The sequence below is a fragment of the Cupressus sempervirens genome, chromosome 6 (genome assembly GCF_028749045.1).
Source record: "Cupressus sempervirens isolate cs-2001-9-10 chromosome 6, ASM2874904v1, whole genome shotgun sequence".
Lineage (NCBI taxonomy): Eukaryota > Viridiplantae > Streptophyta > Pinopsida > Cupressales > Cupressaceae > Cupressus > Cupressus sempervirens.
The window spans coordinates 152,960,111-152,976,753 of record NC_143123.1 but is presented as its reverse complement, the minus strand read 5'-3'; the positions used below and the strand labels follow the sequence as shown (position 1 = coordinate 152,976,753).

Genomic DNA, 16,643 nt, shown 5'->3' with positions numbered 1-16,643 from the left:
TCCTAGACTCAATGGGTTCACAGATTTAGATTGGGCAGGCTCTATTGACGATAAAAGTCAACTTCTGGATATGTGTTCAATTTGGGATCTAGTGTCATCACATGGATCAGTAAGAAGTAGTAGGCAGTTTCTCTCTCCTCTATAGAGGCCGAATACAGAGGGACAGCCAAGGCAGTTTGTGAAGCTGTTTGGCTTCGTCGGATGCTTGGGGATATGCAGATGTCACCAGTAGGACTGACGACTTTGTTTGTTGATAATGAAGGCGTTATCAAATTAGCACAAAATCCTATCTTCTATGAACGAACTAAGCATGTGGATGTTCATTGTCACTACATACAAAAACTGGTTGAAGATGGGACAATAGACTTGTAGTATGTTCCTACCACGAATCAGACTGTAGACATTCTCACCAAGCCTCTTGGTTGTGATAAGTTTGTCAAATTCAAAGGACAACTTGGTGTTGTGGATAGATTAATCATTAAGGGAGGGTATTATGATAATAGATAAACTTCTATTATTAGTTAATGGTTATCTATTTGTAATCTATTATAAATATTAGAATGTTTCTAATATTAGTTAGTTTGTAGTTATTTGTTAGCTTTCTTTTAGCTATAATAGAATGTTTCTATTCTTTACGATCATTTCCTAAGGATACATTGTTTTATTCTTTTGTATATATTGACCTCTCGGTCTCTGTTAATATCAAACAAATATTTACCAATTACTTTGTAATATATCTGTCATCCATTGCTTCATTTTGCTCTTTTGTTTTAATGAAAAATAAATAAAGATCTTGGTTGCTATAACAATAGTTATTTAATTTTTCTTTTTGATTGTTTATTTTTTCTCATATTCATGTGCCTTTCACAATTCATACTTCTAAATCAACTTCTTACCATTTAATTAAATCTTATTTTTTCTTTAATGGTTAATAACCATATCATTTTCTTATCTTTGTGGCCATTGCTAAATTATTTGTGTATTTGCTTCTTATGCCACGTTTAACTGAATATACTGTACAGCTTTTATTATATGCTAGTTGAAACTAAAATCAGGCACAAATTTACTGAAGATAACTACCTACAAGAGAGCAGCAATTAATGCATGTTTACAGCAAAAGGCATTTAAGTTTTTCCAGAAAACTATTTTATGCCTTCTGAGAAGCAAAATAATGTAGACAAGTTGGTCCTGACATCAGAAGAATCAATGCATGTTTCTTTTTAATGAAAATGCTTAATTTCTTGAAATTTTTTATAAATTTGGTGTTGTAAGTTTGGAACTCACCATATAGAAGGTATGATACAGAATTTCCAAAATGTATAAGCGCTAAATTAACTTAAAAGTGTAATCCTTGTTTTCAAACCCAACTTCAGTTTTTCAATGTATTCTTAGGAAGAGAAAGAGTATGGGTGTTGGTGCATTTATCTCCTGAATTACATTTCAATGATCATCGTGAACGACACAGTGACTAGTCACCCAACAGTTGGATTTAGAGGTCTGAACTCCCATTCATATTTTCTGAAGCTTGCATCTTGTTTTATGGTATAAGACAAGACAGTACACTGTAGATCAAATTAAATGATACATCAAAAGTGATAAAAGATGTCTATCTTGGGTGAATTAGTTTTCATCAAGTCTAAAATAGCACAGTGAAACTGATTACAGTTAAAAGTAGAGACATCTTTCACAAAGGTAACATAACAACTTTATTTCCCAAGGAGAAGAAATCTAGCCAGCCAAAAAGCTATGCACATTTTTATCATGTTATTCAATAATCATTATTATTGATCAGATCTTTCATGAACATGTTAAGGGAGTGACACTTTCCATGCCTAAGGGAGGCAAATTAAATGGTTTTCATGATTACTGTATCCAAATTTCATGATTTGATGTGATAATAATATAAAATGTATTCATTCATTGGGAAAATCAAGTATAAGGTAGCAATTTCCTCGAGACTCTAGTTGTAAAGTCCTGACTACATTGCAGTTGTGCATAAATTACCATGTTATAAACTTAGGGTTATTTTCTAGGTCTGTGTTAATTTTAAGTTTAACCAGTTATGAAAGACCCCAAAATTTTAAATTTTCTTTTAAATTTCTAATATTTAACCTTAGTGGTTTGCTTTAAGCTTTTTATTTTGAGCCAAATATGATGAAAATTCCCATTCTTAATAGTTTTATCACATATTTCACAAGGCAAAGGGCAAACATTTACAGGGCCTTTAATGGATTTTATGATAATGTTCTTGTACAAAGCAATGGGAATGGAAAGTACTGTTGTGTCTGCAGCAATTACAAAGTCTGCTACAATAATAAATAACATAAACAAGATGCTAAAAATTCTTACAAGAGTCTGTTAGTCATTCTTGTGCTTTGTGGGTTGAATAGGATGACATGTAATCCTTTCTTGAGACTTGCAGGAAGTCATCAATCCTGAGTGAAAGGGTTCCTAGCCTCTAGATTGTTGCAAAAACAATTTTTTTCTTCCTTAGTTTTTCGTTTTGCACAGCACACAATTTGAGTGATGTGTGCTAGGGTTTTTGGAAGTAAATAGCCGAATGATTTATACGTGTCAAACTGGAGATAGCAAGATCCATACTTAGAACAGAGACCTTGCACAAAACAATGGCTGGAAAGTCATGATGGTCCAAGGATTGTTAGCTTCAACCATCACAGTAAATAAAACATTAACTTTCTACACCATGGATGCCTGAAGTCCAATCAAAGCTGCCTTAGAAAATGTTGCCAGTGTTTGCTTAGGTGGGAAAACCACGAGTTGAAGAGGTATGGCTTGAAAAGGGGCAACTAATAGTAGTCAAGCTGTGCAAGGAGACATTTGGGTGAATAAAAGAGTTCGGAGGTTGGGGAGGTGGAGATGCACATGCCGGCAGGGAAATTCCTCAAAAACAAATTAGGGAAAAGGAAGGAGCGGGTTTGGCAGAAAGGTATGGTTGGAGGGCCAAGTCCAAAACCCCTACAAAAGGCTCATATGCAAAATCTCAAACACAAAATCCTCAGTACTTAGAAAAAGTTGAGATTGGAAATGATTAGATTCGGCTTGTAATAAGAATGGAACGAACAATAATTTTCTACATGAATTTATTGGAGAGGGTACATTGCATAGCATATACAATTTTTTGTTGCTTGTAGATTACAATTATTACAGGCAGCTGATTGACAAGCATTTCATAGATTTGCTTTTGGGGAAAAAATGCATCTTATAGTACGTTAATAACAAGACAGTCACATTAGCTGAACCATTGAGCTGCATGAAGAACCTTGCTCTAGAAAATCTAGCAAAAATATAATCTGGTTGAGTTTCTGCAATGGAGGGACATGTGATGTGTTTTTTGGGCAGCAGAATATTCTCTGATTTGGTGTTGGATATGTATTAAAATTGTGTGGCTCTGCCAAAACTAGACTTTTTTATTGTGTCTCCGTATCCAGAATCATGTCCACAACTTATTAAATAATAACCACTCAAAGGCTGAAAGTCAACTTTAAATGGGCTAGTCTACTTCATACCACAATTTGAAATTTGTAATGAGTATATTCTAAAACCCTACTTCCAAGAAATTTACTTTTTGCTTATACCCATTTTCATGTGAACTATAAGATTATAGGGAGGGTATGACTAACTATTGATGGCGAGCCGAGAGCAGAGCTGAGGGCTTAAGCAACACAGTATATTTGCTTACTCAGGACGCTATGGGAGATTTTGGCCTTTCAATCGGCGAACACATAAAGGTTTCATGGGAGAGAATAATGGGTCAAGAAGATCATGGTGAAGGCAGCTATAGATCAAGTTTCGAGGGCATAACTCTACAACAATCAAGGAATGAAAAAGAAATGCAACCAAGTGGAAATGGCTTTAACTATTTGTGGAATGGGGCAAGATTTAATTTTAGCAACATAGGGAAGAAGTTCTGGCAGCCTAAGAGTAATATGAGAGCCACAACCTCAATTCCTCCTGGAAGTTTTGGTCCTGATCACTTGCTTGTTTCCATAGTCTCGGTGGATAACAAAGAATGGAGTGACAGTATCAGTTTTATGAAAGAACATGCTTTCATGTGAAATGTGGGGGGGGGTCTTTGGCCAATATACCCTAAGATCAAGGATTGGTGTAATAAAGCCCTAGGTGAGGGAAGCCGAGGTAAACCAATCTTAAATGGTTTCGTTTTGATCATGTGCTCAACCCCGACTACTAAAACTTGGGTCTTGGATAGTGGTCCTTTCTTTTTGATAGCAGAGTTCTTGTGGTTGTCCTAACTTTGATCCTTAGAAAGTTAAGATTGATATGGTTCCAGTCTGGCTCAGACTTCCTGATATCCCCTATGAATACCTTCGGTTACTATGAAGATCATTGGGGAAAAGGTGGGTAACTTTGTAATGTTTGAAGAAAGGGTTGATAAGAAAGATCTCATGGTTTATACTAGGATGCTTGTTGAATGTCAGGAGACGCATCCAATCCCGAATGCCATAGAAATTAGATTGGGGGAAGGGATATGGCAACAAAAAATAATTGTGGGCCATCAAAGTGATGCAGATTAGGATAAACCCTTAGAAGAGGAGAACGACAAATGTAAAGGCTTAGAAAGTGAAGTTCCAGATGATGTTGTGCTAAACCTAACAAAGTAACTAATGAAAGAAAAGCCAATGGATTCTTCATTGGAGCTTCTCTTTCCTAGTGGAGACTTAATTTCTGAACATAGACTTCTCGATTTGGAAGAGAAAGGAACTTAGAAGACTAAAATTGATTACTTATTCTATGGTTATAAGTATAACTTGATAGGAATCCTCACAGAGCACACATCATCGTCAACCCCAGAAGCCGACAAATAAGAGCAACCAAACTAGGATGAGAATCTTTGCGGACATTCATCAACAATGGGAGTCCATGGGTAATATTTAGACACATGCGCAAGATCATGCTGGTTGCTTCTTGAACAGATTTGATCAAGTGTTGGATAGGGCTGATTAGGTCAACATAGAGGTCCCGGTCTTGGAACATGGAGAAAACTTGGGTGACAGAGTGGAAACAAAATCAAACTAGGGTAATGAGCAGGGAAAGAATGATGTAGATAAGTCGGTTGTGGTCTATACGGATATTCCAATCTCACCTATCAGGAATTTGGAATCAGCCTTTGAAGGCGTATGAGACAACAATGGGGATTTGTGTTCAGCCTCAAAGGATGGCGTGATGACAAACTTGGATGATCAGGATGTATTTGGACTATCTGATATACCGGATATCTTGGAGAAGGGGATGGTGGAGCAAGCTCAATCAGCTATTTTTAAACCAAATATGGGGGAAAGGAAGAAATGGGGTCCTAAATCAGCATAGGAGAAGATAGCTCTTGTTGGTAATGCAGCCAACTAGGCTAAACTGTTGAGATCAAGAAAGGGAAAGTGCTATCGTAGAATGTCAGGGGCTGCAATGTCCTTGACAAAGTTTGGTTGATCAAACAATGTCTTGATCAAGTGAGGCCAGATATAGTTTTACTTCAAGAAACAAAGCTTAAAGATGAGGATTTTGATGGTTTTAACTTTTTAAGCATAGGTTTATGTATTGGAACAATAGCTTTTCTGAGGTAATAGGAGCGTCTAGGGGTCTAGGAAAGTTATGGAACCGGGGAATGATAGATGTTGCATTTGTGGGTAAAGATTCATCCTGGCAATGGTTTAGATTATCCTACAAACAACTTCGCACAAATATTAATTTGATAAATGTCTATGGCCCTATTAGTGCTGAGAAGAAGAGATAACCAAGGCAGAATCTTTCAAGGATAATAACAGATTGTGCTGCTGATTTGGTCATTTTGGGGGGAGACTTTAATGCCATTATAAGACCTGTGGAGAAGAAAGGTGGTAAATGATGGATTAAAAGTTACAGTAACTTTGCAAATTTTTGTGCCAATAATGGATTGTTAGAAATTGAATTGTGGAATGGGCAATTTACCTAGAATAACAAAAGGTGGGGATTCTCTAACATAGCGGAGAAGTTAGACAAATTCTTGTTGGCTGGAGATTGGGGAGCCACGGATTGGATATCCTTTGCAGGGATTTCACCCTTAACTGGATCATATCATTACCCTATCTGCCTTAAAGTGCACGAGGATTCCTCTCTGGAGTGCACCCCTTTTAAATTTGAATCCATATGGTTAAGACATGAGGGTGTATCTGATTTAGTCAAACATTGGTGGTCCATGGAGCTGGTCAAGAAAGGAAACAAAGCATTCACACTGTTGAAAAAATTACAGTTCATTAAGGAGCAATTGAAAATATGGAACATGGAGACTTTTCAGGATATTTTGTGGAAAAATTCAAACTTGAGAATGAGGTGGCTTATCTACATTCTAGGGTCATCGAGCATGGTATGGGGGAAGCTGATTATGATCAGGAAAAAGCTTAAAACAAACAGTATGCAGAAATTTTGGCTAGAGAAGAAACTTATTGGCGACAAAAGTCTAGAGACACTTGGTTGGCTGTGGGGGATTGTAACACCAAATTCTTTCGCAATTCGGTTAAAGCTAAATGCTCTTGGAACCAAATCGTTTCTATCAACACTGTGTCAGGAGTTTCTCCGACTTCTCAAAATGACATCAAACTTGAAGTGGTCAGGTATTTCTATGATTTTTTAATTCTAACTATTCTTCATATAGTGTGGACAATGATTTCTTGGATGTAATTCCTAATGTCGTTACAATAGATTGTAATGCTATGCTGTATGTTCCTATCAAGTTGGAGGAAGTTAAAAAAGCTCTATTGAGCATTGTTTTTCCAACACTTTTGGGATATTGTGGGTAGGGATTTTTGGGAGGTTGTAGAAGAGTCCAGGGTTGGCTGCTTCATGCATAAAGATTTAAATAACACCTATATAGCCCTCATCCCTAAGAAGGAAGAAAAGCTCTCCTTTGAGGATTACAGGCCTATATCACTATGTAATACAATAAATAAGATCATTGCTAAAGTGATGGTAAATAGGTTGAAAGTTATTTGGTCCCTCATCCATCTCAAAAGAACAAAGTGGCTTCTCTCCTAATAGATCCATCTATGAACGTGTCATTTTGGCCCATGAGGCTATTCATACAATAAAATCTTCCAGACTTTCTAAAATGATGATCAAGTTGGATATTAGGAAGGAACATGATGTGGTGAATAGGGAACTTTTAGTGAAGGTTTTGGAGAGATTCGGTTTTTGTGAAGAATGGTTTTAGTGGATCAACAACTGTATTTCAACCCCAAGATTTTTTGTGTTGGTGAATGGTAGTCCACAAGGCTTCTTTGAGACTGCTAGAGGTCTATGGCAAGGGGATCCTTAATCCCTGTTCTTGTTCATTATAATGGATGAAGTGCTTGGGAGGTTGAATTCTAAAGTTAGAGCAGAGAGAAGATGGAAGGGTATTCGCATTGTGGATGGTGTAGATCCTCTCACTCATCTACGATTCGTTGATGACACATATATTGTTGGCAAAGCAACTTTGGGTGAAGCGAGATTTATTAGTAGTTGTTGGGTAAATATAGTCAAGCATTAGTGCAATCCATTAATTGGCAAAAATCGGAAGTTTATTTCTTTAACTCCCCCCAGGAACTATAACGAGACATTAGTTAGGTTTTGGGCATGAGGATTGGTGTTCTCCCTAGTAAGTATCTAGGCATCCCATTATTTGAAGGGGCATCCAAAGCGAGCCCATGATAGAGTTTGGTTGATTTTTGTTTTAAAATGATGGAGGGGTGGAAAAGCAAATGACTCACCTCAGTTGGGAGAATTATTTTACTCAAATCAGTGATTCTTGTTTTCTCTATGAGCTGCGTCAAGATTCCTAAAAATGTTTTGAAGATCATAGAGCATAGAATGAGAAAGTTCTTTTGGAATAGGGGACATGAGGAAGAGAAGAGGCCCTTATTGGCTTGGGGTAAAGTTTGCAAATCTAAACAACATGGGGGAGCATGTTCAAGAAATTGGAGTCTAATGAATGAGTCCTTGGGTGCGAAGCTTGTTTGGATGATGTATTCCAATCCAGACTTCTTATGGGTGCAGGTTCTTCTTGCTAAATCTTGTTTCCCCTATGGACAATCAGATTCTAACCATTAGGGATCCCCCCAAGGGCTCGACCATATGGAATTTCATATCAAGATGTAGATCCTTGATCACCAACCATTTAACTTGGCTGATTGGGGATGAAAAATCGACAAACTTTTGGTTGGATTCTTGGGGTGGGTATCCAACTATTGAAGGGGACCAAAACTTAAGAGAGATCTAAACTAGTTTATGGGGATTGAAGGTGGTAGATTATGTGGAAAGAGTTAATACTCCCGATGGTGTAGAGTGGAGATGGGAAAATTTAGAACATGTTGCATTAACAACAAAATACAACAATTCAAGGAGTTGTTGACAGCAGGAATATACTAATAACATGCAAAGATGACAAATTAGTTTGGTGTGCAGCAAAGAGTGGTGGATACTTGGTTAAGCTTGGTTATTAGATTCTTAATAATGAAGGAATTGATGATGGCTGGCCTTTCAAGCTATTTTGGGGGAAATATTGCCTCCCCAAGGCTGGTTCCTTTGCATGGTTGGCCACCAAAAATAGAATCCTAATAGGTGACAGGCATTAGATATTTGGGATTCACGATCGCTTTAGATTTTGTACGTCTAAGGAGGAATGTGAGGATGCAAACCACTGATTACTTAATTGCAAGATTGCTTTGGCTGTGTGGGCAGGGGTTCAAAAGAAGCTCGATGGCATGGTCCATTACCTAGATCCCTAAAGGGTCTCTTTGTTGGGTAGCCCTATAAGATGACCTACTCAGTTTTCTTCTGCATTTGGCAAATTTGCCCTTCAATAATCATTGAGGAGCTTTGGAAGGAGGGCATTAGGCACATTTTTCAAGCTAAGGAGCAATCTTTGGATAGAATTCTGTTTAGAATTGATAATGCTATTGAAGAAATGGTGAATGTAGCCACATGAAACACTCTGTCACATGTGGCCTTTACAAAGTTTGATAGGATGTGGCAGTCAACTTGGCTAGCTTAAAATATAGAATTTTCAAGTTGGTGGCACTTAGGCAGAAGAAGTTGGACAGAGGGAATGTTAAATGGCTTAACCCTTTACCAAGGTGGGTGAACTTAAATTTTGATGGAGCAGTGATGAAAGATGGTGGTAATGCAAGAGTAGGTTTCATTATAAGGGATTGCAAGGGTGACATACTAGTGTTTGGGGTTGTAAGATTGGCTTGTGTCACCAATAATCTAGTTGAGGGGATGGCAGCCCTGGCGGCTTTGAGATTTTGAAAAGCATTGGGATTTTTGAATATCCATTTGGAAGGTGACTTGATAATAATGATTGATGCTATGATTCCGTTTCGGCTTGGCATTTGCCACCAGTAGTGACTAAGGTTTTAGAGTAATTTTAGAATTACTCTCAAAGTTAGACAATTAAAAAGTTTCCCATAGTTACAGGGAGGGCAATATGGAGGCCGATAAGGTCTCAAAGTGGGCATTGTCGTTTGATCGGGAAGGCACACTTAAATTTGAAGTTTTCATGAATAACTATCATAATATTTCTTATTTACAATTAAATATATAAAGAAGTGTTAGTCGATAAGATTGAAGAGTGAGTTGACAGCGTGGTAGCCTGGTCATCTAGATAGAAATTATGATGATGTGGGAAGGTAATTAAAGCATTCAATAGATCACGAGGTTGATAAGACATAGGCATGTCCTTAATATTTGCGGGTAACCCAATAATTATTACAAAACTTTCAAAAAGGAAATTCGACGACTTGGGGATTTATTGCTTGGAATGTCATATCAATGAACAGTAATTGGAGGTGAGCTTATATTCCATAAATGCCACCTGCTACGACATGACGTGAGTTTTAATGAGTAAGAGACGTGGCTCTCTTTATATAACAGGGCTCTTTGACATTTGGCAAAAGACATAAGTTGAAATGCAATGGAAGCCAATTTCACAATAGAGACTAAATTGCAGCAAAAAGTTCTTACGGCCCTGTTTCGAAGAAAAGAATGAAAGGTCTTTTAAAGATCAAAATGCGGAGGATAGTGAATGCAGTTTTAGATGTTTTGGGGAGCAAATTCCAAAACCACTGGCAGTGGAAGCTGATTATTGATATAGCTTCTATAGTTTTGGTGTGGGGATTGGAATTGGAAGGATGAGGGGGGCACTGTGATTTGGATTATGCACTGTGTTTGATGATGAAATATTATTGGGGATGGAGTCAATTTGTGAATGGGCTGTTCCGGGAAGAGGAAAGGATATTGCAGAATGTTTTGAGGACCCGATCGAGGCGCAGGAATATGGACTGATTCCTTTCATTCGCTGGCGGGGTAAGAATGATACGGAGGCATATAAGAATGAATGCTGGGAGGTGTGGCTGAATCTGAAGATAGAGGTGTAAAAAGTGGAAGATGCCATCATGGGTCACTTTCCATTGATCGTGCTGTGCAGGAGTCAGACCAGATGAGGAAGGAATGCTGGACAGCCAGTGTCTGGGAATGCAGAGTAACTGAGGCCCTCTTTAAAGTTTGATTATGGTTTTTGTATCCGTCTCTTGTTTATAAAGAAAAGGTGTAGTGTCTGAAATTAGGAGGGTAGGTGAAGTTTACATAATGACTGATTAGGCTGCCAAAATGGTTGTAAATGTCGATTCTGTTAGTCTAAGTTGTATCTGAGGATACATGCCTCTTTGGTCAAGGTTTTGGCATGGCGTAGTTAGCTGAAATTTTGGGTTGGATATTAGATAGCAGTAGTCTGTAATCAGTAGGAAGAATGGTCATTTTGAAGATGAAAGTTATAATGTAGTACTCTGATGTAATGTTCTTAATATCAATAAAATATACATATTATTGATTTAAAAAAAGATTGTAGGGAAGGTTTGAGTGCGAGCTGAGAAGAGTCACAAAATTCCTGCAGACTGTATAAAACCTTAGGTTTGCACAGTTATGTTTTACATGTGTGAGGGTTGAACGCCAGTTTGGGGTTATTTTTAAATTATTTTGAGGATTTTAGTTAGTGCTTCCAGCTTTCTTTCTTTGCCAACTAAAATAACAGTATTGCTGTACATGCTGAAATATGTGTGATGTTTGAAAGGCTTGGTGTTATCCCACACAATTTGTACTTTTAGTTTATTTCTACATTCAGATGAGCTGTAAAACAGCAGTGAGGAGTTCAGTGAGTGCTGAGAGAAGTTGCAAAACTCTTGGATGGGTTGCAGAAAACCTTAAGCTTGCAGTCGTGTTTTACGTCTGCAAGTGTTGAAACTTGAAAGTAGTTTGGATCCTTTGGAATATTTTATAATTGAACAAGAGGATTTTAGGATAGCATTTTGGTTTTTTTTCCCAAATTAAAAATCAGCCCTGCTGTCCAAGCTGGAAGATGGGATGTATCCAAAAGCTTGGGGGCATTGTGTGGATGTCCTCACTTTTGGTATGTTGGGGAGAATGACAACATAATTTTTTTTCCGTCTCCGAAGACATTTTGGATATAAAAGATGCAATACTTGACTTGTTCTGAGGAAGACAGAATCTACATCTGTACCTAAACAAGAGATTTTGCACTGACATGCTTAGTTAAAAACTTAAATCCTTTTCAAAATCCTCCTCAGATGAGAGGGGCATTGTCCTCATGAAATGTTATCATGCATCTTGTTTATTGAGGTTGGCAGGTAACTGTATTATCTACTATCCTAGCATCCATTTAAAGACTTTTTAGTCCCTACAAGGTCTGGTATTAAGATATCCACAGCCATAATTGACCATCTGGCTGATTTGTCCTCTTTTTACTCTAGGAAATTGAGGATTAATTCTGAACGAGTTTCCTAACCAATCCCTGTCGTGGAATGGATCTTGGGCAAATATTACACAAATTGGGCCTTTCATTGGTTGCGCCACAAGTCTGTTTGCAAAAAGAAACAAAATAGGAAAACATAGGATGAATGAAATAAAACATTGAAAGAAGCGATGCTGAATCCTGTATGAAATTTGACTTACTTTTGACTTTTCATATGGAACACATAATTGTAAGCTTAATATTATTTGTGTCTGCTTTCTTATGTATACATATTTGAAAAAATGAATTGTTGGAATTGACAACTCTTCTAGTATTTCATTTCAAAGAATTTCATTCCTCTGTTAATTCACATGTTATTTCATATCTCGTACATAATGATTCATCTATATTAATTCTTATGAAAAAGTGTTGTGAAGGCATTTAGAAATGGAGTTTAATCGAACAATCCCCAAATGAAGAGCTGTCATTAATTTATGGAATGATATTTTTGTTAGGGTATTTAAGTTGTTTCAAAATAAAGTTTATTCCCTTGTGTTTACTTTTACTTCGTCAATTCCAACTATTTTGTTTTGTGCTGGGATTCTTTTTGCCTTATACCTTACTATCCAATTTTTCTATTCTTTTAAGTCCATTGACCTACTTTGGTAAGTCATGAGTGTCATGAATTATCTTTAATTCTTTCTTCTGTTATTCATTTGTCTGAGGTGTTATTTTAGAGTACTCATTCTTCTTGTTTTTATCTACTGTGTAAAGTTTTCTTAAACTTTCTCATTGGTTGCTTAATTGCCATGCAGATTGTGAATGACCGAGATTTTGGGGGTAAATGCTATGGGTTTGTCACCTTTACTAATCCCAGAGCAGCAGTCAATGCAATCAAAGATATGGATGGAAGGGTGTGGATGGAGATACATATTCTTGTATTTGATAGTTTTATTTTTATGTTTGATTATCATAACAGGAATCTTTTCCATATTATGTTGTGTCTGCTTGAAAATAATCTCTCTAGTATCTGGTTTTGAAAATCAAATTTCTCAGTTTCCCATTTCTTTGGTGTCATGCTAATGGATAATTATTGACCTTAAATCAGGCAATTGGTGGGAGAATTGTGAGAGTGAATGAAGTGAAGAGTAAGTCATCGAGGGCATCTTTCAGTCGAGATAACCGTTTTAGGGACCTACACAGAGATAGAGAAAGAGAAAGCAGAGAAAGAGAGAGGAACAAAGATTGGGACAGAGAAAGATACAAAGATCGAGCCAGAGATACAGATAGGGTTTGGGATGGGGATGAGGATTGGGATCAAGATCGAGATAGAGACTTGAGATTGCGAAATCAGACTGGGTAAGATCAGTATATTCTGGAGATTGATGTTATTTTAATTGCATTTTGTAAAACGTTCTACCCTGGTTTGAACCAATTTTTTTTGCAAATTGCCAATCTCTCAACACATAGGACCATACTGAATTTTCAGAGTTTTATGTGACAGGAAAGTTTGTATGGAAGTTTTGATCAGAAAGCCACCATGGATTAATCACAATATAAAGAAACATTTCAAGTTTCAACAAACAGATTGTGTGCATTCTGTTCATAGACTTTCCTGATTTGCAAGTGACGTTCAGAATATTAAACATGCAACTTAGAATAACAGTACCAAAGACAATACTATCTCCATTAACAGAAATACAAAGTTCAGATCTGTTTGGTAAATACTATTAATCCCACCATTCATTTTTTTTCAGAATTTACAAATATACTACTAAGTCAGAATTGATCTGTGTGCAGAAATATATAAAGCTCGTACCTTAGTTATGTCCTTTTGTAGAGAACCCACGCCGTCAACAGAGAACTGAGTCGCTCAGTAAAACAATAAAATGTTAGCAGCTAATACTCAAAAAAGCTCACATTAAAGTTATGTCTTCCATGCCCAACAATCTTGCTACCTCTTTAGCTTCTGAAGCACTTTAAAAGGATGAACAGCCTAAGTATATTCGATGTCCAATAATCTTCTTCCAAAGTGGCTGGATAATTATTTCTTAAATGGGCTGACCCATGTCTAGCACCCAATTGAAGAAGGTAAAAAAATGCAATTACTGGTTTGAGTTCAGTTCTAAGTTCGGGTTTGAAGGACCGGTTTTCTGGTACTGAAATTTTTTGTAAAGGGGATTGGGTTCATTTGGGTTTATTCATACAGAAACATGTAAAAATTATATATACATATTTTTAAAGCCTAGAAGCATGAGTTGAAATTAGAATCACATAGTATCATAAAAACATATGATTTAAACAACAAAACGGCATGTACTTTAGAACGTGTAATCATAGGATCATGAATTGTGATCATACCATTGTGATTTGTGTTTCTCAAACCCTGCACAGACCAGCAGGCGAACTGGTCCAGGACCATGTACCAGTTTGTACCTAGGCTGGTCTGACAGGGTAAACTGGTGAACCAGGTAACTAAGTCTTGTATGGAACAAACCCCAGACCTTTCTTGACTGCCCTATCAAAGTATTAACTGAAAGAAATAAAAATCATTTATTTTGGGCTTCCCAGGAAAGAGGAACGACCCCCATGGTCCCAACTTTCCAAGCGTCCATCTTGGAGGAGTCACCTCTTTTGGTGAAAGGGTATTCTTGCAAGGTGTGTGTGTATATATATATGTAGAGAGAGAGAGAGAGAGAGAGAGAGAGAGAGAGAGAGAAGCGAGTTTGTGGAAGATTTTTGAAAGAGATTACACATATTTGGTTGAGATTATGAGTAGAATTGTGAAGACATTTTAGAGTAGAATCAAGAAGTTTTCAAATATTTCTCATATTGTATTTCGAAAGTTGGTGCCTTCTATCTTAAGAGATTGGTAGGTTGGTGCCTCTCATTGAAAGGGAATGGTTTCTCTTGCTGGATTCATGTCTACTTGTAGGGGATTGGTGTCTACAATGGTTTGGTTCCTACAAAGCTTTCTAAAAAGATTGTAGATTGAAGCAACTTTACTGTGGCTTTTTCTAGTAAGGGTTTCCATGTGAAATCTCATGGCCCTTATTTGTATGGATGTTCTTGATTGCCTCATTGTGATTGCTAATGTTGAAATAAGTGATTCATCCTCCCTCTCAGTATTAGTGTGTGTGTTTCTTCAATTGGTGCTAGATTAGGTTCCTTTGGAAATAATCTAACTACTTGAAGGAAGATCTCTGTAACTCACAACATGCCAAAATGGTTTCTTTTCAAATAGAGCTTTATTGTTTGATAGAATTGACCATGTCTTTTGGAGCACAAGGATGCCTACTTATTTATTGGTTTTCAGATTTGATACAAGGCAATTAGTTGTAGATGGATATGTGACACCATCTCATCCATTGATGGATCAAGTCAAAAAGAGGGCAAGTGAAGATAATGCCAAAGCCATGAATGCAATTCTATGCCATTCACATCAAGAAAAGAAATGTGGGGACAAGCTTTTAAAGACCTGTAAGATGATGACAAAGTGAAAAAGGTAAGCTGCAAAGCCACAATAGACAAAATGAGAATTTCAAGATGGAGGAAGAAAATGTTGCTGCCTATTTATTTGTGTGGATGAGATTGCAAATACTATCCATGATCTTGGAGAGAAGATTGAGGATGAAATAGTTGTGCAAAGGATATTAACATCTTTCCCCATGATATTTGATGCAAAAAATTTTGACATTGAAGAAAAGAAGGATCTAGATACTTTGAAGATGGATGAGTTGCATGGGATCCTCACGACGTACAAAATGAGGTTTGAGAAGGAGAATATATCAAAACGAGAAGTAGCTTTCACAACATCGAAGAAGATGAAGAGCAAAGGATCAAAATCAATTGGAAGTTCAAGCAATTGAGAAGCTCACTTTATTCGGAAGCTGAAAAAAAATCAACAACCACAAAGGCACGTATACTCTTAAATGTTTTGATTGTGGTAATATAGGTCATTTTCTTGTTAAGTATCGACAGGTTGAGAGTGCGAGTAGTGAAAGAGATAGTGATTATAGCAAAAGAAAAGGAAGGAAACATCAAGGTAACAAGAAAATATACATACGAGCTAAGCGTGAAATAAAAGAACTTCCAAAGGCATAAGAAAAGTCTTTATATCCAAGAACCTTATAACTCATTTAAAGAAAGCAATGGAAGCTTTTCAGACAATGGAAGAGTAGAGATCCTATTAATTAATGAAAGCAAGAGATGATGCGCCATAATGTGAAGACAAAGAAGAGGAGTTAGGACAAGAGGATAGCATAATAGAAGAAGAATTTGAAGCTACAACTACAAATTCAGGAGGACATTGAATCTAATGCAAAGCTATCTAAAAATCTTGAAGAATAAAAAAGAATGATCATTAATCTAAAAAGTCAAAGTGAGGAGGCCAAATGAATTAGATTAACTAAAGGCAAATGAATGGTTGTGAGAAATCAAACCTTGAGATTGGTCCCTTGAGGAAGGAGCTGGAAAATCTAATGATCAATTGAATCGAAGCATGAAGATTAAAGAGAGCACCAAAATTTTGGAAGCCATTATCGTCTCCTGAAGATCACTTTTCATCAACACTAGTGTTGGCTTTGAGGAAAATCATAGTATGTCCAAAGGTGACACAAGTTTTTAGTCTACTAAGCTATGAAAGAAATTGAATGAAGAGAATCTTAAGGGCTATGCCAATGCAGTCAAAAACTCTACCAATAGTAGCACCAAGAAGGGAGTGATATCTTACAATAGAATAACATAGCTCGTAAATGCAACAATGAGAGATGGAGTAGATAATTCCCACCAAGGCAGTCTCATATGTCAAAGATCCATTACTCCTTTGGCTGTTACTTCTTTGCAATTA

At 36.9% G+C, this 16,643-nt stretch overlaps 1 protein-coding gene across 11 annotated transcripts in view; it reads left to right on the top strand.

Annotated features, from left to right (window-relative positions):
* LOC149551696 (RNA-binding (RRM/RBD/RNP motifs) family protein) overlaps window positions 1-16,643 on the top strand; it is a 100,521-nt gene that overhangs the window by 25,531 nt on the left and 58,347 nt on the right. For 8 of the 11 annotated variants that reach the window (XM_089787217.1, XM_089787219.1, XM_089787222.1 and 5 more), the window contains 2 exons: window positions 12,610-12,708; window positions 12,903-13,153. In XM_089787217.1, coding sequence (XP_089643343.1) covers window positions 12,610-12,708; window positions 12,903-13,153 — 350 coding nt within the window. Of the gene's footprint in view, window positions 1-12,609; window positions 12,733-12,902; window positions 13,154-16,643 lie in introns of all 11 variants that reach the window. The other 3 variants (XM_089787213.1, XM_089787214.1, XM_089787220.1) reach the window with 1 other exon arrangement.